Consider the following 21,075-nt stretch of genomic DNA (forward strand, 5'->3'; position numbering starts at 1 on the left):
CTGGGGTGCCGCGGGTGGGGGGGGGCGGAGTGATGAAGATAAAGGCTAAAGTACGTACAATGTTTAGTGTAGTGCGTGGCATTTAGTAGGCACCAAATATACCGCCGCTACGGGCGTAAGTAACTTCTGGCAAAAATGATTCTGTTCCTGGATCTCAGCATAGCCACGAATCAATCCCAGCTCTACATAAACTTTCACAAGCAAACGAACACGACCCCGCACGTACAGCACGAAGCCCTCCCAGGCCAGGGTACTCACAGCCAGCTGCTGCTGCAGGGCCTTTACTTGGCTCTGTAGGCTGTCAATCAGCTGGCTCTGTCTCCTGCCGGGGCTCCCACTCGGGTAGGTGAGCTGTGAAAGGCCACTGAGCGCCTGCTTCAGTCTTTCCACGTCATTAAGCAGTTCGGTTATCTTGTAAACAAAGAGAAAAGGTATGGGAGAAACATATATTATTCACTTATGCGATTCTAATGAACATCTTTATACCAAAATCACTCCGCGAGGAACCAAATTTATCTTTGTACACCAGAAAATTGAGGAATGAATACTGTCGAGATTGTCATCAACAGTACATAATACAATACATAATTTAATTGCTTTAAATTCCTCTCAGTAAATTCCTTGCAAAAGCATTACTAAGTTGAGAGTAAATATATATCCTAAGGTCTGAGAGTGACCTCAGTCTTCTTATTCTTAATATTTAAGTACCTATGAAAGTCTACAGATCACCTTCTAGGCTCTCTGAAACACAGGAACTTGTGGGGCATTCCCTCCAACAGAGTTTGAAAAGAAAGCGCGGCTCACACAAGCCTCGCATGAACTTATGTGCCTTGTTCATTTCAAGAAGGTAGGATTTTAGACTACTTTATCTTAAAGAGGGAAAAAAATCAGGAGGCCGTTTACCAGAGAGAGCAAAACCTTTTTATTTCAAGTCAGACTGATCTGGTATTTATTAGCTGTGTGAGCTTGGCTAATTTCCTTTATTTTTATGAGCTTTAGTTCCCTTATCAGTGAAAGAAAGAAGTTCTTTAACAGTTAAGAAAATCAAATGTGGGGTGGCTAGGGGGCCCAGTCGGTTGAGCGACCGACTCTTCATTTCGGCTTGCATCATGATCTCACAGTTCGTAAGTTCGAGCCCCGTGTCGGGCTCTGTGCCAACAGTGTGCAACCTGCTTTGGATCCTCTCCCGCTCTCTCTGCCCCTCCCCTGCTCACGCTCATGCTCTCTCTCTCAAAATAAATAAACAAACACTTCAAAAACTCAAACCCAATCATAAATATCTGCCTGGTACATAGTATATCCTCAATAAATGACAATAATTGTAAGTAGTTATTAATAACTTGCTATTATAATTATACACTGTTATATTCCTAACTACCTTCTGAACAAGGTGCGAGCATTTAAGTTCTGGGTCACACAAACAGATGGATCAGAAGGCTAGTACTTGTACTTCTCCACTGAGGAGGGCCAGGGATGTGTATTTGCCGCCGTATCCCCAGAACTTGGCATAGAGAAGACATTTAATCATTGCTCACTGAACTGATAAAAATGCACCCAATCTCCCTGATTTCTCATCCTCACAGTACACACTTTATTATGCCAACCACCAGTTTCGAAAATATTGAAAGCATCTACTGTGTAAACTGTACCATGGGAATGAATGAGAAGAAAAGCTTAAGTTGCAAACCGTCTGATCTTAATAGCTGGTTGAGAAGATCGAGCACCTAACTCTGACACAGTAATATTTACATCTTGAATAGTGGCAACGCTAACATTTCAGAAGAGGAACAGTTCACGGGAGGCTAGAGTGCATAGCGAAGGCTTCAGGAAGGAGGATAAGTGTTGAAGTGGGCGTTAAGGAACGCGTAGGACTTAACTCGGTAGAAAGGAGAGGCAGGACATTCTGGGTGTGGAGACCAGTCTGTGGGAAGTTATGAGGACAAAATGTACACGGAACTGGAGGGCTCGGTCACTGGTGTGGGTGAATGCCAAGATCAAGTCTGGGGTGGTTCCCAGTGTCCTTTGTTTCTTGTAGCCTGGAAACACAGCTTTCTTCCTCCTCTCCCTCAATCACCCTTCAGGTAACCCTAAAACCCACTGGACTCTGACCACTTTTGAGGCAAGTGAACCTGGAGTCTCCTCATCTTTCCTCAATTCTTGGCTATGCCAGTTGAGGAAACCCGAGGAGAAATGCTTTTTGCTTGTGTGACTTTAACTATTTTCTCAATTCTGAATTTTTTTGCACACCAGTAGACTAACCGGAAAGGTGGCATTTAGTGGTCCCGCAGCTAATGCTTCTGGAAACCTGTCTTGTGGGATGCTGCGGTAAAGGGGCCCTATTCCACTCGGGCAGTTCCTCGCGGGGGCTCCTGACGCAAAGCCGTGCCGCCTGCTCAGTGCCTACCTTATTATCTTTCGCTTCAATTTGTTTGGCAGATTCCTGTATTCTTTTCTGTAACTCTGTGATTGTTGTTAAGGACTTATCACACCGTTCCTGCTGGTCCTTGATTTCTTGCTCAATGCTGAAATGGAGCAATTCCTTCTCATCCTTTGCAGACAGCTGCTTCCTTTGGGCGTGCAAAACCTCCTCACAGGCTTCTTCGTACTTTCTATTCAGATTGGCCAATTTTTCATTCAAGTTGGAAATCTGGGTCTCCAAATCACTTTTTGTCGCTTTATATTTAGACAAATCAACCACCTCTCTCGTCTCTAATTTTCTTAATGCTCGTTTAGTGTTCTGCACCTCGGATTGGAGTTTGGAGACCTCTTGGGTTTTGGTTTGGTTTTCTTCTTCCTTCTCCCTCAAGCTAGCCTTGATGATCCCCACTTCCTTCTCAAATGCCTCCTTAACCTGCAAATGCTCTGCCAGGGGCACCGACGAGTTCTTCTGGTTCTCCAGCATCTGATGCAGGGTGGCCACTGTCTGCTGCTCTTTCTCGTAACATCTTTGCTTATTCTTCAGTTCTTCCTTGAGACTCTCGATTGTGCCGTTCAGAGACTTTTTGAGGGCTTCAACCTGTTCCAACGGAACATGCTGCTTCTGCAGAAGGGTCTGGGCTGCGAGAATCTCCGAAGTCTGTCTGGCATTTTCGTCGACCAGCTTCTCTTTCTCGGTCTTTACCTCCGTGTATTTCTGCAGCAGGTCTTTGAATTGTTTGTTTAGCTCTTCTGCTTTTCTGCTTAGCGCTCTTTCCATTTCATGAGCACTCTCAAGGAGAACATTCTTATCTTGCAAATCCTTCTGAAGAGTGAAAATCTCCTTCTTCAACTTGTCATTCTCTTGCTTGCACTTCTTGGCCTCTTCTTCCCTGACGTGATATTTTTGTGTCTGCTCGGATAACTGTTCTTTTAGTTCTTTCTCTGTCGCTTTAAATTTTCTTTCACACTCTTCGAAGCTGATGATTGGAGCATATTTGAGCTTGATGCATTCTTGAATCGTGTCGAGCTCCTTCTTCTGGGCTTCGATCTCTGCGTGCAGCGTCACGATCTCCTCTTGGCCCTTCTTGTAGTTGGCCAGGATTTCCGCACTGTCATCCTGTACCCTCTTCATGCTCTGACTCGCGGCACCCATCTTCTCCTCGTGCTCTCGGAGGCTGATGTACTCGGCCTTCATTTGGTTCTGAGTGTTCTCCAGGTTTCTTTTGAGTAGCTCATTCTCCTCTTTTGTTTTTACAAGTTCCCGACTGAGATCCTCGATGTTCTTCTTCGCATCTAGTAATTCTCTGTTCGTCTTATCTAGGGTGCCACTCAGTGCGGCTTTAATCTCCTCGTGGGCTGGAGCTGGCACGTACTGAGTACTCAGGCTCTTTTTCAACGCGGTGTTTTCGGACAGGAGTGCATGTATTTTCTCTTGGTCTCCGGCACGTTTTTTGTGAAGCTCAGAGAGCTGTTGTCTGAGGTCAGCAAGGCTGGAGTTCAAAGCCGTGACCTCCTTCTCGTGTTTCTCAGGAGGCACGAACGCGGTCTCGAGGCGGCTGACGTTCTCACTCAAACGGCCATTCTCCACCAGCAGCTTCTCCATGGCCATCTTCTGCTCCGTGTACTTCTGCGTGACATCTACAAGCTGTTGATTCAGCTCACCGACCATGACGTCATGCGACTTTTTCATTTCTTCGCTCACTTGTAAAGGAACGTAATGACTCTTCATTTCACTTGTTAAGTTACGGACTTGCTGGCTGAGGAGCTTGTTATCCAGATACACCTTTTCGACGTCCTTTTGTAACGTCTGATTTTTCGACGTGAGTTCGGTGATCTTCTTCGTAAGTTCTCCCGCCCTCTGCTCCAGCCTGCTCTTGAGCTGCTCGTGCTCCTCCGGTCTGACGTGCTGAGCAAGCTTGGCCTTACAATTCTCAACTTCTCTCTTCAACTGTCTGATTTCGCTAAGTGACTTTTCATGCTCCCTTTCCATCTCTCCTATTCTCTTGGCCTTCTCATTGACTTCACTTGACAACAAGCTCTTCATGCTCTCGAATTTTTCCGTCGGAACGGAAAGGGCCAACTTGGCCAACAGTTCTTTGACCTGGCCTTCCGCCTCCGTGACCCTCCTGCCTTTCTTGTCTCGCTCCGTCTCACACATACTGAAGTCCCGCTGCAGTCGCTTGTTCTCTTCCACCAGCTTGCCTGCATCCCGCTTCAACTCTTCTACCAGCATCTCGCTCTGTCCGATCTGGCTTCGTAACTTCCCCACTTCTGCTGACGCGCCCTCGTATTTTGCTTTCATGTCTTTCAACTGGTCCTTCAGTTCCTCGGTTAGTCTGTGATTCCCCGCAGCTGCTTCACTTGTTAGGTGCTCTTTAAGGGCAAGAAAATGTGTCTGCATTTGTTTTACTTTACCTTCCGACTCGTACATTCTCTTCTGCACATCTTTCAATGCATCTTCTAACTGCTTTACCTGCTCATCTGAGTCCTCCTTGATCCGTTCACATTCTAATGCTAAAGCTTTGCATTCGGCCACCTTGTGAGCCAGCTCGTTCTGGAGCTTGAGTCGGTCTTGTTTTGCTGACTCGCAGAACGTTCTCATTGCTTCTAACTCTTTCTTTAAAATGTCATTTTCAGAATATGAGGTTTGATGGGGTAAGGACAGCTCCAGCGGTCTTAACATAGACCTGCTTTGCATGTGGGCCGGCACCCCTGGGGATGTACACTGAAAGGGGAAACAAACAAACAAAAAAAGAGACACTAATCACAAAAGCCTAAAGAAGACATTTACTTATTTGCCAAACTTCTAGATTCCCACATCATCAGTAGTCAAGGGGTTTTCAGACTAGCGTATTGGAAAAATACAGTACTGATTTTTGAGGTTAAGAAAAGCAATTCTGGGTATGATTCCCTTAAAATGCTCTCAAGCAGGGATACTTTGAAAGTCTGCTCACTGTAAGTGTATTTCTGGCAGAACAAAGAAGGAAAAGAGTTGTGGCCTCTGGGGACCATTTCCTCTTCCCTTCTCCATTCACAATAACTACCCACAAGTGATATCAACTTTATCAAAACACATTTATTATTTCTATGCTTTATGGCACGTAGTGTGCTTAGAACTTCCAATTCTGAAGACAGTCATCAAAACCGTTGAATAAAAACAAGTATGGCAATTTTATATCTGCAAATAATTTCACAGAATGATATATTATTTAACTTCTAAGAAGCTATATAATTTCTGAATATCCTTGTTAACTCCAATGTAATGTTCTTTAAATTATAAAAACAGCACCAAAATAAACACAGCTAGCATGAGTTGTCGAGAGAATATTAGTTAACTCACAAAAAAAGAAAGAAAGCAGTTTTCTCCTCTCAAGTAGGATAAACTAAAACTTAACATGTGATCTTAGTACAAAATTTTATTGACATCTTATTCCTCCACTAAGAGTTGACACAAAAAAGAAGTATAATTAAACTTCTCATGAAATAGTGCCTAAATAGAACATGTAACCATGAAAGACTAAATTCAATTATCTTACTTTTTCCCACACAGCCTATTACAGCAAGGGCTCCTTACAAGTACTAACTCATGGATAAAAGCTATGTGCTGTGAATACATTCCACCATTTTAACAGGCAGGTTTTACTGTTGTTCAGTTAAATCTACACTGTCTTGCCCTGGATCAAGAAGAAAATTAACAACATGGAATAATTTCGCAGCCTTTAGTCTGCTTTTAAATTCCCTTTCAATTTACCAATGATCTTTAGACTAAGACTACTATAATTTAGCAATTACTTACACAGCTTTACAATTTCCATACTTGCTTTATTACAATCCAATATTTATCTAATCTTAAATACTTCTCAGGTGACATTCATTTTCTCAACTTAGAATCTTAGAGTTTTCCAGCTTCAAGTGATCTTAGACATCACAAAGGCTAACTCACTCTGCCTATAAATGATGGTATGTAAAAGGGCCTCTCAAAGCCCAAATATTTATCAGTTCAGGCCATGGGAAGTGCTGACCTTCCCATGCAATGCAAACCTGTATCTACCGGAAGCAGTATAAACAGGTTAGAAAATCAGACAACACTACCTCTTGGAAGCTTTCCTTATTCTGAGGTGAATTTCCAACACACAGGATATATATTGGAATGCAAGGAAAAATACATTTCAAAGTCCAAAAAAATGACTTCTGAATTACTCGTAGTTGGCTTCCCCTTTATATGGGTAAATATGAAGCGTTAACCGAACACGGTTAACGAGGCTTACTATCAAAGACAATGAACTTGTAATTCAAATCTCTTATTTAAGCTACTGTCATCAAAACACTCTAGAGGGCACCAGAAACAGTACTATCGGCTTTTATTAAACTCAGAACACCAAGAACAACTTTTCTTTGAAAATGAAGGCCTTATTCAATGTATATTGAATTTCTGTATTCCATTTTCGTATTCAATTAATATACAATACTGTTTTCCTCTTTTTAAAAAGGTACAAATATTTTTAATTAAAAAACAATTACCTGTGAATCTGTCATGTACATTTGACCCTGTTTGAGAAGCATATCTTCTTTTCCTACATAAATCCAAATAAATGAGATCTTAACTGAAATACTCATACCAAATAGGCTAAGAATTAATTTGGTGTTATTATCTCCCCTCTTATTCAAACTAAAGAAAAGTATGAGTTAAAACATAAAGTTATCCTTGTTCTAAAATACCCCTGTTTTTCTTTATTTTTTCTAGACACATAAGGGAAGTATCTATATTGTTCTGAGTAGAAACTAAGTTGGTTTTTAGAAATATATAAGACTGTTAGACTAAATAAGCTACATGATTATTATAAAATATGTATCTTATAATCAGTCAAAATAAAAATGGTGTTCTTTACAACTTACGGGATAAACATTACTATTGTACTTAAAGGATAATTTAATATTTACTAGGAAGCAAAAAATGGATTTTGTAGAGAAATTCTTTAGAACTAGCAAACAAAAAACCGAAGTTAATACTAATTACATATACTCTTAAGTAAGAAATAATTATTTATGTAACTTCTCATTTTAAAATGCTTCCCTGCATTGAGACTATATCCAAAGATTTCTCCAAATGAGAAAACTATGTCATTTTTCTTTTAATAAAAAACAAGCTCCAAATATCACAAGACAAATATCTACTAATCAACAAGGTAAGTTTGGCCATTCATGCAATATCCAACTTAAAAATACAAGTGGCTAGGGAAAATCGGAGCCTCAGGATTACCAGATTTTCTGTTAGAGGCTACAGCAGTCATCTTAACCTCTTCCTGCTTCGATGTGTTGAGGTTTAACACACAAGTAGTTGACATTTAGCAGCAAGAAGGGCATATACAGTTAGACAAAACAAACAGACGTAAACATTCTCCCTTGTCCGAACTGGGTGAACAGTAATGATAATCTATGCTTCCATACTTACGGTTACTGAAATGACTTCCTGATCCTAAATGATCACTCTGAAATCAGAAGCATAAATTAAAACATTTGGGTGAATATTGCTTCATTTGTTAAATTCTGTATCTATTTCAGTTCTAAATGATCCAACCATTAAAACCACATTTTCAACATTCCTTGTTTCTCCCGAGTATTACTCTACTTTAAAACCACAAAAAAGTCACAGCACTAGCAACAATTAGAGAGATCAGTTGGGAATAAACTACTTCACTAGGCATTTTAATAAAAGCAGCCAAGTGTTCCAAGGAAAAATTTTATTGCTCAAAAGAAAAAAAAAAAAAAACAACCGAGCCCCAAATGAACTACAACAACTTTCAGCGCATGCTCTTTGCTGCTGTTTTACCTCAAAAGGAAGAAGCTGCCACCTGTGCGTCCAGTACTGACTTTACCCCTGTTGGGAGCGGGAACCCTACCTCACTGCCTGTGAAATATTAGTGTAACCTCTTTTTTCAGAATTTATAAAATACAGAAAACTTTGGAAGGCAAAGGGAGACAGAGAGCAGAAAAGGAAACTGAGGCACAGACCTACACACAGTTAGTAATAAATCCGTCAACGTGTCGGTTAGGAAAAGGAGAATAAAAGAGAAATTTTAGGTACTCTGAATTGAAGTGTGTTTGAACTGCTCCTTTTTTTTCAAGTCAGAATCTAACAAACAAACTGAAACATATACCTTCAAGAGTAAAGATACACAGAGGTGAAATTTAACCAAGGAAGTGAAAGGCCTATACTCTGAAAACTAAGAACCTTGATGAAAGAAATTGAAGATGACACAAACAAATGGAAAGATATTCCGCACTCATAGACTTGAAGAATTAATACTGTTAAAATGTCCATACTACCTTGGGACTCCTCGGCAGCTTAGCCGGTTAAGCGTCAACTCTTGATTTCGGCTCAGGTCACAATCCCATGGTTCATGGGATTGAGCCTCACTATCAGTGCAGAGCCTGCTTGGGATTCTCTCTCTCCCTCTCTCTCTGTCCCCTCCCCAGCCTGTGTGCACACGCACTCTCTCTCAAAATAAATGAATAAACTAATTTTAAAAAAGTGTCCATACTACCCAACGCAGTCTAGAGATTCAATGCAATCTCTATTAAAATATCAACAGCATTTTTCACAGAACTAGAACAAATAATAGTAAAATTTGAATGGAACCACAAAGACCCCAAATGGCCCAAGCAATCTTGAGAAAGAAGAACAAAGCTGGAAGTATCACAATCCCACATTTCAAGGTAAATTACAAAGCTGTAGTAATCAAAACAGTCTGCAGGGCGTCTAGGTGGCTTGGTCGGTTAAGCGTCCAACTTCGGCTCAGGTCATGATCTCACGGGTCCGTGAGTTCGAGCCCCGCGTCAGGCTCTGTGCTGACAGCTCAGAGCCTGGAGCCTGTTTCGGATTCTGTGTCTCCCTCTCTCTCTGCCCCTCCCCTGTTCATGCTCTGTCTCTGTCTCAAAAATAAATAAATGTTAAAAAAAAATAAAAAAACAGTCTGGTAATGGTACAAAAACAGACACCTAGATCAACATAACAGAACAGAGAGCCCAGAAATAAACCAGTGCTCATACAGTCAATTAATCTATGACAAAGAAGGCAAGTGTATACAATGGAGAAAAGACAGTGTCTTCAACAAATGGTGCTGGGAAGACTGGACAGCTACATGCAAAAGAATGAAACTGCACCACTTTCTTATACCATACACAAAAAATAAACTCAGAATGGATTAAAGACCTAAATGTGAGATGTGAAATCATAAAGCTCATGGAAGAAAACACAGACGACAATCTCGCTGACGTCAGCCACAACAACATTTTTCTAGATGCCTCCTCTGGCAAAGGAAACAAAGCAAAAATAAATTACTGGGGCCACATAAAAATAAAAAGCCTTTGCACAGTGAAGGAAACTATCAAAAAAGTAAAAAAGCCACCTAGTGAATGGGAGAAGATATTTGTAAATGATATATCATATATCTGATAAGGAACTAATATCCAAAATACAGGAAGAACTTATACAAGCCAACCCTCCCCCAAATAATCCAATTTAAAAAATGGGCAGAGGACCTCAAAAGACAGTTTTCCAAAGAAGATATACAGATGGCCAACAGATACATGAAAAGATGCTCAGTACCACTAACCATCATGGAAAGGCAATTGAAATCACAATGAGATATCACCTCACACCTATCATAATGGCTAGTATCAGAAAGACAAGAAATAAGAAGTGTTGGCAAGGATGTGGAGAAAAAAAGAACCCTGTGTACTGTTGGTAGGAATGTAAATTGGTGCAGCCACTATGAAAAACAGTATGGAGTTTCCTCAAAAAATTAAAAATAGAAATACACCATATGATCCAGTAACTCCACTACTGGATAATTTACCCAAAGAAAACAAAAACACTAACTTGAAAAGATGTATGCACTATGTACAATAGCCAAGGTGTGGGAGCAACCCATGTGTCCATCCATAGATGAATGGATAAAAAAGATATCGCATATGTACACACACGCACACACACACACACACACACACACACACACCAAGAACTATTTGGCACTTGCAAACCATGGATGGACCTCGAGGGTATTATGCTAAGTGAAATAAATGAGACAGAGAAAGACAAATGCACTTATATGTGAAATCCCCAAAACAAAACAAATGAACAAACAAAAAGCAGAAACTGTAGGCTCAGTTAAGCTCTTTATTTGATGTAATATTAAATATTAGAGTTTGCAACAGTTGCTAAATGGGCTTATACATGTCTGGGTTGGGAGAGGCCTATCCACATATAAGGAGTTCAAAAAACTTAGTTTGGGTTTATTACCTTTACTTGACTACTCACATAAAAATGGATTGATGAGTTGTCTCATAAAATCAGTCTCATTCTAAAATACCCATATTTTTCCACGTTTTTCTACAAACGTAAGGGAACTGCCTACATATTATATATACAAATAATGTAGCATTTCTGTTGGCAGTTTAGGAGGAACTTTTAGCATGTGAGAGGACACAGTTGTAAATATTCAATATTTATAAACAAAGCAGTCTTAGTTTTTAATGGCTGCTGTCACAAATACTGGATCACATGTAAAGTGGACCCTCTAATTTTCTTTTTGAAAGTAAAAACTTATTTCTAATGTAAAAATTCATCAAAATGAATTACTTATTGACTAGAGAAAATGTCCCCACTGTAATATATGCAAAAGTTGCAAAACGATATTCCCACCTCTGGCTGAATGTGCATGTAACACAAGTTATGCACAAAGCAAGTCCTGAAAGGAGATCAGTCAGGTACGAAGAGTGCTGGGATCATAGGTGTGTTTATCTTCTGTTTTTAGTCTAATAATATTTTCTAAATTTTCTAAAATAAATTATGTATTGTTTTTATGAGAAAAAATGTGTTATTTTTCTATAATATATTATAATCTTACTGAAAATTATAGACTTGACTCCAAGTTTGTCTACAGCTCCAGAAAAACATGTTAGTCTTAAGATGTGAGAGTCCGCTCATAGAAGAAAATACAAAAATGGTACTCGATTATAGGTATCCAACTTTGATAAATACTTCAAAAATCCTATATTCACAACTGTATTTTCTCATTCAAGCCATACTGAGGATAAAACTAGTCAGACTGCCTGGGTTCAAGTTCTAGCCCTGCCACTTACTATTTATAGAGCCCCTCCATGCCTCAGTCTCCTCACTTACAAAGCAGAGTTAAAGTAAAATCTACCATACAGAGTCGACGTGTTTATGAAATGCATGCAAAGCGCACAGAGCAGTTCCTGGCACATGGTTGGTGCTATGAGCTGTTAACTGTTACAAGTTTCACTATTAACCTGAAAAACAAACATGTTCAAATGTGAAAGGCAGAAGCCACTATACTTGTTCTAAATTAGCCTATAAACCTGTATCTCTGAATAATCTTCAGGATTCAGTCATATAAACGCAAACATGCTTTTATTTTTTTCAATGTATCAAGGCATAAAATACATGAATATTAAGTGCACAGTGCAATACATTTTCTGCATATGCGCACCCTGTGTAATCAGAACCCGGATCTAGAACATTCCCTGCACCCTCAGAAGCTTCTTCATACCTCTAGTCAGTAACCCGTCACCAAAAGGCGGCCTCTACTCTGACCTCGTTCACTACAGATTTGTTTTGTCTGATTCCAAATTTCATAAAAATGGAATCATGAAGCGTGTACTCTTTGTGTCTGATTTCTTTTACACAACATTATGTCTGTGAGATTCATCCACGTCTTTACTTTTTTTCATAGCTACATGCATTTGTTTCATTTACAAAGAAAAACATTACTTTTGTTATGTCCTTTGGAGTTCTATTCCCCAATGAAGATAAAAGATTCACACTGAATCAGCCACCTTCTTCAGTGACCCCCGTGATGAACATTTATAAAATATATATTACGGCCTTTCAAAACAAACCTGTGCAGTTAAAAATCAGGAGAGTGGTCACTGTTGGTGCAGGAAGTGGGGGTAGTGACAGGAAGTAAGAATGAGGAGGCTTTTAGGTATTGGAGGTGTTCTGCTTCTTGATCTCAGTGTGTTTGACTTATGAAAGTTCTTCAACATATATACACTTTCACAAGTGTACTCTATAATGTATACTGTATTTCAACGAAAAAAATTTTTTAAAAAACCATGACTTTGGAAAACATAAGAGCTAACTGATCCAACCAAAGTTGAGTATACGATCTAAGACTTATTAAGACACTACTCTCACCAAAGTGGTCTACTTAAGGCATATATACGCAGACTCTTGAGATAAGCCTGGAAAGATACTATTCATTTATGACACTTTGTTATTATCACTATCATAATCATTGCAGATTTACAGGTAAAAGTATGAAGTTTTGTAAAGGTAAAGATGGACAAAGAGAAAAGCTAGGAAGAGATACTGGGACAGAAGAGAATGCCAGGCACACATTGGTCAATTTCAGGCGTCTCGTTTAACCTTTACAACAACTCTGTGGAGAGGGGGACAATTCCCCCAGTTTTGCGAAAGCGGTAGCAAGCTCAGAGACTTTAAATGAATTGCCCGAGGTTGCACAATAAAGAAAAAAGTGATCATTCAAATTTAAGTCTGACTCCAAGCTCCTTATCACTGCCCATTTTGTGTTATATGAGATAATTTATTTAAGCTTTCTATACCTCAAAATATTTAAATCTGTTTTTCAGAGCCTCGATAGTTCTCAGGCTTTCTTCATGTTGCTTTTCTTTAGCTGCCAAAAGGGACTTCAGCTTTTCTTTCTGAAATGGAAAGGAATAAATACAGAGCAAAACCATTCTGTGCTTGCAACTGGGTTAAAAATGGGTTTCAGAAAATGTGAATTAAAATTAATTTTTTTTAGTATTTTTAACTATTAGTAGAGTTGAAAATTTCTACAAGTATACTAATATAGAACACATACCAACAATACTATGAAAAATTCAAATGTCCGTTGTTTGTTTTAGATCTTATTATTTTCAGACATTTTGTTTGTAGTGTTTAGAACTTTACGTCTTTTCATAAGAAGTTTCACAGAAAATCAGGCATTCAGAGGCAGTGACAACAAAATGTTTATGATAAGCCATGCTACTGTACTTAACGTGTATTTTCACAGTCACACGTACGTTTTGTTTTCCCCTTTAAGCAATACCCAGAAACAGAATCCTCATCCCCAACTCAGTTCAAGATTCAAACCTCTCCAGCAGTACCATTTTCCATTTACGTAAGATTTTATATCTTTAAAGTAAAACCTATCATCCTACCTCACTTTCCAGATCATCAGCAACCATTACTTCCTAAATTTAAAAAGAAGAAATGTACTTTCGTTATTAAAAGGCATGAACTTGGCGAGTATCATTTTAAAAGACTAGCGTGTGTCTTTAGGATTGGGAACAAGGACATAAGAAGCACACGTCTCTAGGTGACCAATTCTGTGGTCTGAGCTTTCATTTGTTTTTCCCACTAACCAGGCTCAGATGCACTGATTCTCCTGAGAACCCATCACTTATCAACTCCTACTTACTCCTCTTCCTCACGTCTTTTGTCTGCTCCTTCCTCTCCAATCCCGGGACCCCCACTAGAGTTCAGAACTTTGCTATCACCAGCTACCAACAGTATTTCTCTGTTCTTACATGTGACACTGAAAGTTTCCTGTAAAGATCCCAGTAAGATATAACTTTCCTCAAGGGCAAGGACCTGGTTGTACCTCCTTTAGCATCTAGCACGGTGACTTAATGTGACAGGCGATCATTAACGATTTGTTGTCAAGGACGATTACTGGTAGTAAAACATTTAAAAAATTTTTTAGATGATGTAGATTCTTTACCTCATTCAGCTGTAGTTGTAAACCGTTGACTTTATCCAGTAATATTCTCTGTTCTTGCTGAATTTTTCTCAACCTCTCTTTCAAATCTTCATTTTCAATCTCCAGATCCTTAAATAGTAAAGATAACAGGTGCTAGACTGGCCTTAAAAGAGCAATTCTTATGGAAGAAAAATTTAAAAGTAGTTTGCTATCACGTATGGATGTATACATCTATAAAACGGCTTTAAGTCCAAATACACAATAGTTTCGATGACATTTAAATGATCTAAAATTTGTGGACCAGAAATCATACACAGGCATACTCATTTTATCGTGCTTCGCTTTACTGTGCTTTGCAGACACCGTGTTTTTTACAGATTGGAAGTTTGTGGCAACCCTGCACTGAGCAAGTCTATGGGTGTCATTTTTCTAACAGCATTTGCTTACTTTGTCTCCGTGTCACATTTTGGTAACTCTCTCGATGTTTGAAACTTTTTAATTGTATTTGCTATGGTGACCTGTGCTCAGTGATCCTTGAGGATACTACTGTAACTGTCTCGGGGCACCATGACCTGTGCCGATCTCAGATTATAAACTTAACCAACGAATAGTGTGTGTGTTCTGACTGCTCTACCCACTGATCCTTCCTCTACCCCTCTCCCTCTCCTCAGGCCTCCCTAGTCTCTGAGACACAACAATACTGAAATTAGGCCAATTAACAACCCTACAGTAGCCTCTAACTGTTCAAGTGAAAGGAAGAATCACACGTCTCTCACCTTAAATCAAAAGCTAAAAATGATTATGCTTGAGGAAGGCATGTCAGAAGCTGAGAAAGGCCCAAAGTTGGCTCTCCTGTACCAGTTAGCCAAGTTGTGAATGCAAAGGAAAGTTCTCGAAGGAAAAAGGGCTACTCCAGTGAACGAATGAATGATAAGAAAGCAAAACAGACTGACTGCTGATATGGAGAAAGTTTTAGTGGTCTGGATAGAAGATCAAACCAGAACCATCCACAACATTCCCATAAGCCAAATCCAGAGCAAGGCCCCAACTCTCTTCAATTCTATGAAGGCTGCTAACATATCATCCATGCTACAGCTCATGGATCAAGGAGTAATTTCAACTTTCAAGGCTCATTAGTTAAAAAAATACATTTTGGGGGTGCCTGGGTGGTTCAGTCGGTTAAGCATCTGCCTTCGGCTAAGGTCGTGATCTCACGGTTTGTGAGTTCGAGCCCTATGTGGGGCTCTCTGTTGTCCGCATAGAGACCACTTCAGATCTTCTGTCCCTCTCCCTCTCTCTGCCCCTCCTCTGCTTCCTCGCTTTCTCTTGCTCTCTCAAAACTAAATTTTAAAAAATTTTAAATAAAAAAAAATAAGTACATTCTGTATGTATTGTATGGCTGCCTTAGATAGAGATTCTTCTGATGGATCTGGGCAAAGTAAATTGAAAACCTTCTGGAAAGGATTCACCTTTCTAGATGCCATTAAGAGCATATCAACATTAACAGGAGTTTGGAAGAAGTGGATTCCAACCCTCATGGAGGACTTTGAAGGGTTCACGGCTTCATTGCAGGAAGTACCTGCAGATGTGCAGCAAATAGCAAGAAAATTTGAGTTAGAAGTGGAGCCCGAAGACGGGATTGAATTCCATGATAAAACTGATGACTTGAGGAGTTGCTTTTTATGGATGAGCAAAGAAAGTGGTTTCTTGAGATGGAATCTACTTCTGGTGAAGATCCCGGAAAGATTATTGAAATGACAACAAAGGACTTAGAATATGACATAAACTTAGTTGATAAAGCAGATTTGAAAGGATCAGCTCCAATTTTTTTTAAATGTTTATCTCTTTATTTTTGAGAGAGAGGGAGAGAGAGAAAGAGAGAGAGAAAGCAGGGGAGGAGCAGAAAGAGAATCTCAAGCAGGCTCCACGCTGTCAGCATGGAGCCAGACATGGGCCTGGAACCCATGAACCTTGAGATTGTGACCTGAGCCGAAATCAAGAGTAGGACGCTTAAATGACTGAGCCACCCAGGCGTCCTGGATCAGCTTCAATTCTGAAAGGAGTTCTGTGGGGAAAATGCTAGCAAACAGCATACTACCAAGAAAACCTTTGCTAAAGGAAGAGTTCATCGATGTGGCAAACTTCACTGTGATCTTATTTTAAGAAACTGCCACACTCACTTGCACCTTCAACAACTCACCACCCTTATCAGTCAGCAGCCGTCAACATCAAGGCAAGACTCTCACCAATAAAAAGATGACAGCTCACTGAAAACTCCAATGATGTCTAGCATTTTTCAGCAATAAAGTACTTTTATTTTTTTTCTCTTTTTTCTTTAAAAAAATATATTTATTTAAGCAATCTGTACACCCATCATGGGGCTCAAACTCATGACCCCAAGATCAAGAGTCGCATGCCCTTCTGACTGAGCCAGCCAGGTTCAGCAATAAAGTATTGTTTTAACGTTTATTTATACTTATTTTTGAGAGACAGAGAGGCAGTGAGAAAAGGAGACAGAGAATCCCAAGCAGGCTCCACATTGTCAGCACAGAGCCTGATGAGAGGCTCGAGCTCACAAACTGTGAGATCATGACCTGAGCTGAAATCAAGAGCCAGACACTTAACCGACCAAGCCAGCCGGGTGCCCCGGCAATAAAGTATTTTTAAATTATGACATATACATTGGGGGTTTTTTTAGATACAACGCTGTGTCACACTTAACAGGCTACAGTAAAATGCAAAAATAACTTTTATATATACTGGGAAACTAAAAAGTTCATTTGACTCGCTTTATTGCAATATTTGCTTTGCTGCAATATTCACTTTATTGCGATGATCTGGAACTGAACTGCATTCTCTCCGAGGTATGCCTACAGACGACAGTCCTATGCTGTCTAGTTAATACAAGCATATACAACACAGCAAACCACCATGATTCTAGTAAGTACAAAATAAAAGAATCACCTGGAAATAGAAAATCGAAGAATATGCCACTTTAACTTCTGTTTAACATCTCTCAAGTTCATGAGAGCGTTCTACTGCTTTTGCTAAACTAATTATTATTTCAGTGCTCTGATGACATGTTTAAGGCTCCAATTTAGGGCTATAGTTCACTTTCTTAATACCACATAGTAAACTAAAAAAGCCCAAATAAAATGCTTTTGTTTTATCATATGGAAAACAGCTATACAATGTATACTTTAACGGTGTTTCAGTCGTAAAATAAGCCATTTAACTATGGAATCTTCCTCCGACATTAATCCACATAATAATTATTTTTTGAACACTTTGATGAACATAAAATATTGTGTGCTTAACAAATGATTTTTTTGATCAAAATAAAAAATACTTGCATTAGACAAAAGTAAATATTTATTTACATTAATAACCATCATTTTTAACCACAATATTTAAACTTGTATTCATTTTTTAAAATAAATACAAATTTAGAATTTATGGCCCAAAACAGATATATTTAAATCAACAAAAAGTTACATAAAGTTGTTAAATTATTTGCTCCTAATACATATGAAAACGATACTTTCTGTAACATAATACAACCCAACCATTTGTTTCAAACGTCAATTCTTTTAGAAGATATGGCAAGAAAACAGAATCACAAAACATAACAGGGTGCCCTCCTTTCTCCCACTCATTTTCTCTCGTTTCTTGTTCCTTCTCCTCACCCAACCCCACTACAAACAACACTGCCATTCTCTGCAAAGGAAGACACCACTTTTTTCTTTTTACCTGAATGTTTGGATGCTCCCTCTGACTTGACTTCATATTTACTTCATCTAGCATGTATGGCAAATTTCGCTTTGGTGAAACATAAGAAAACACAGGTTAGCAAGTAGGAAAATACAGAGAAGGACATTTTCCTCAGTAGGCAATGATCTCCAATCAGCGCTCTGAAGCTTATCCAACACTAAATTTTGCTGTACAAAACACAAGGTGGCAGTGTTTCCACTTAAAACTCCAAATGGACGGCAACTCTTAAGTTTTAAATAAATCAAGTATGATGTATTTTGAAATACGAAGACATAATGAAATTTAAAATCTGAATTGTGAAGGGTTTATTTTAACTAAAGTCACCAAGATTTAAAAGGTAGGATTCACGCTAGACCCAAAACTAACATTGCGTTAGAAGGCATCATCAACTATTCCCAAAGGAAAGAATCTAGTATTGAAAATGAAGAAGGAGGGGGACTTACATTAATGTTAAAATGAAATACGGAAATTATTTACTTTTCTAAGCACTGATAAACTACAAAACAAAGGGTGTGGGAAGAAAGAGAGAGACAATCCTCTGACCAGAGCTATACAGAAGTTCTCTAAAATGACTTGGTTCAGGACATGTCGTTTTGTACACTTACCGCTTTGAAACCTTATTCCAGCCTACAGATGTGCTTTCATAAAAACATTAATAAGACAGCGTAAAACCTTTTTTTTTGGCCCCAACTGACCTTTTAATCTACATAATAGTTTAGAAAGCTATGGTCTTCCTTTTTGAGAGCTTTAAAAAAAAAAAAAAAAAACTAATACTTTAATTCTCCAAGGTTTTTTTTTATATTTTGTATTATTTGTCAAGTTTTGTTTCACCAGGTGTTTTAACTACCATTCTAATGAGAGGGGCAAGGTCCCATTAGACAGATATTTCATACCCACCATTTGGTCCAAACTACATTTCTAGCCTCATTCCTTCCAGCAAAGGACTGTTCCTCATGTGAGATCTGACCTGCTTCCTCATTCTACCTTCACCCCCGCCTTCCCTTCAGAGGGCCCTTCATCATCTGACATCTGCTTACCTCGCCCGCCTCTTCTCCTCCTCGGTCAAGGGCATTATCGCTCCTCCACTCTGACCTTCTACTGCCCCGTGGACATGTTCAACATGTTCCTGTATCAGGGGGCTGGCACCTGCCCTTCCCTCTGCCCGTGAGGCTTCTCCTACAGAGCCCCTGTGGCTCCCTTCTCGCTTCCTTCAGACCTCTGCTCAAATGTCACTTCCTGAGAGAGGCCTTTGCTGGCCACGCCATCTAAAATAGCTTCCTGCCCTCTCCTTCTTCATCCCCTAATCCCGTTCCACTTTCCTTCAAAGTGTATGCCAGGATGCTAACTACTAGTATTTGCTTGGTTTTCATTTGTCTCCCTAGGCGGGGAGCAACGCGAGGCAGGGACTTCGCACAGCACTACGATTCCATGGCACTCAGGACAGTGATTGGCATATAGTAGGTGCCTCACAGATGTCTGTTAAGCAAACAACCGAAGAAGTCTTATTTTGAAAACTATACTGTGGTCTTCTTGATAACAGGGATTAGCTGTCCCTTAGTTCAGGAACAAATCCTGTTGACAGCAGATATTTTTAATGTATTCAATAAATAACGGGAATAAGTGAGTTTTACTGTTCCTAGCAGAATATTAACTCCATGCATTCACTTAGATAACTCCTAGAGCACTAAACAGAATACCATTCCCACATTAATATTTGACAATTCTTTATCTTAACTATCTCTGTAATTCAGAAATCACTTTGGTCTGATCCCATGTAAGATGGCTGATACAGACATAACAGGGTACAGTTTGTTTTTTCACTCCACTCCCACTTAGGTTGCGTGAGGAATGGAAGAGAAGGGTGAAATGGCTGCTCCAGATGGAAAGGTAAAGTGACGGCAGGCGTGACCCATGCATGAAGTATGACTTAATTCTGATGGGTGGAAAAGGAGAACATGCGTTAATGTAGCTTTCGGATTCTGGTGAGAGGAAGAGAAACGATGTTCAGAGAGAATGATGATCAGGACTTCTCAGAGGGTACCTGAGGCCTCTCTCCGGGGTGCGCAAGTGCTCAGGCTCCTCTCACTAGAGAAAAGCTGAAAGCCTGGAAGGGAACAGCCAACAGAAAAGGACAGCTGCCTACGCTAGCTTTGAGCAAGTCGGTGACCGCGCAATACGCCAGCCCCCTTACTCTAACCTAAAGAGATCAGGGGAAAACAGGAAGACATCTACTGAGACGGGGACACAAAACCAGGGTGACACGGTGTTTTGATAACAAGTTAGTACAAAGTATGAATTATCTCATGCATTGTATTTCAAAGTCCTCGTTAAATACCGATAAGGCGAAAACAAAAAGCGCAAAAAAGCGGAATAGTAACAATGGTATTGAAATCACAATATATAATTAGTTTTCATTTCTTACTGCATTAGAAGAATTTCCCGAAACAGTAAACATTTCGCTCTCTTATTAAGGGAGAGTAGAGGAAACTGTTAATGCTCTACCAGGCTAAAACTCATCATTTAAGAATCTCCACAAGGTACAATATCTCATATTTGAAAGGGCTGGAGGCTCAAGGCTGGCAATCAGGAGGTGATTTATTTCCCACTGGATATATTCACTGTATGACTGTATCACTGTAATTGAGATTCACTGTCTCAAGCAGAGTGATTGTATCAAAGCCTCAGGATCTAAATATCTGGGTTCTACAGGGGCATGATTAACTGAGGAGAGAGAATAGCATGCACTTAAACTCAAAACAGTTATGTATAATCACTAACCTGTAAACACTTTACTGAAATTGAACAATATATATAATTTAAAAAAAAATAAAATGAAGACCTACCTGTTGTAAAGATGGTCCTTTCTTCCAAAGTTCTCTTCCTGAAGATTTAAAGAGAGAGAGAGGAGAAAGGAATAGTAAAATGGCAGGTTAACTTGGATAGATTACAGACTATGGATTCCCTAACACACAACTGAGTCATTAAAGAAATCAGTTTTAAAGTTTCCTCTAAAGCTTGCTACTTCACAGGTAAAATGACAGGGACCTATTTTTTACCTGCATTTTTTTTTTTTTTTTTTTTTTTTTTTTTTTTT

The 21,075-nt window shown here is 39.4% G+C and overlaps 1 protein-coding gene across 2 annotated transcripts in view; it reads right to left on the minus strand.

Annotated features, from left to right (window-relative positions):
* The window catches only part of UACA (uveal autoantigen with coiled-coil domains and ankyrin repeats), a 94,137-nt gene that overhangs the window by 5,004 nt on the left and 68,058 nt on the right, over positions 1-21,075 (minus strand). For both annotated transcript variants that reach the window (XM_049613814.1, XM_049613815.1), the window contains exons 9-17: positions 20,825-20,862; positions 17,961-18,029; positions 14,232-14,339; positions 13,669-13,701; positions 13,069-13,167; positions 7,871-7,907; positions 6,940-6,992; positions 2,405-5,143; positions 259-411 (exon numbers count right to left, since the gene is read on the minus strand). In XM_049613814.1, the coding sequence (XP_049469771.1) occupies positions 259-411; positions 2,405-5,143; positions 6,940-6,992; positions 7,871-7,907; positions 13,069-13,167; positions 13,669-13,701; positions 14,232-14,339; positions 17,961-18,029; positions 20,825-20,862 (3,329 nt within the window). The remainder of the gene's footprint in view (positions 1-258; positions 412-2,404; positions 5,144-6,939; positions 6,993-7,870; positions 7,908-13,068; positions 13,168-13,668; positions 13,702-14,231; positions 14,340-17,960; positions 18,030-20,824; positions 20,863-21,075) is intronic.

Source organism: Panthera uncia (assembly GCF_023721935.1).
Source record: "Panthera uncia isolate 11264 chromosome B3 unlocalized genomic scaffold, Puncia_PCG_1.0 HiC_scaffold_1, whole genome shotgun sequence".
NCBI classification, from domain to species: domain Eukaryota; kingdom Metazoa; phylum Chordata; class Mammalia; order Carnivora; family Felidae; genus Panthera; species Panthera uncia.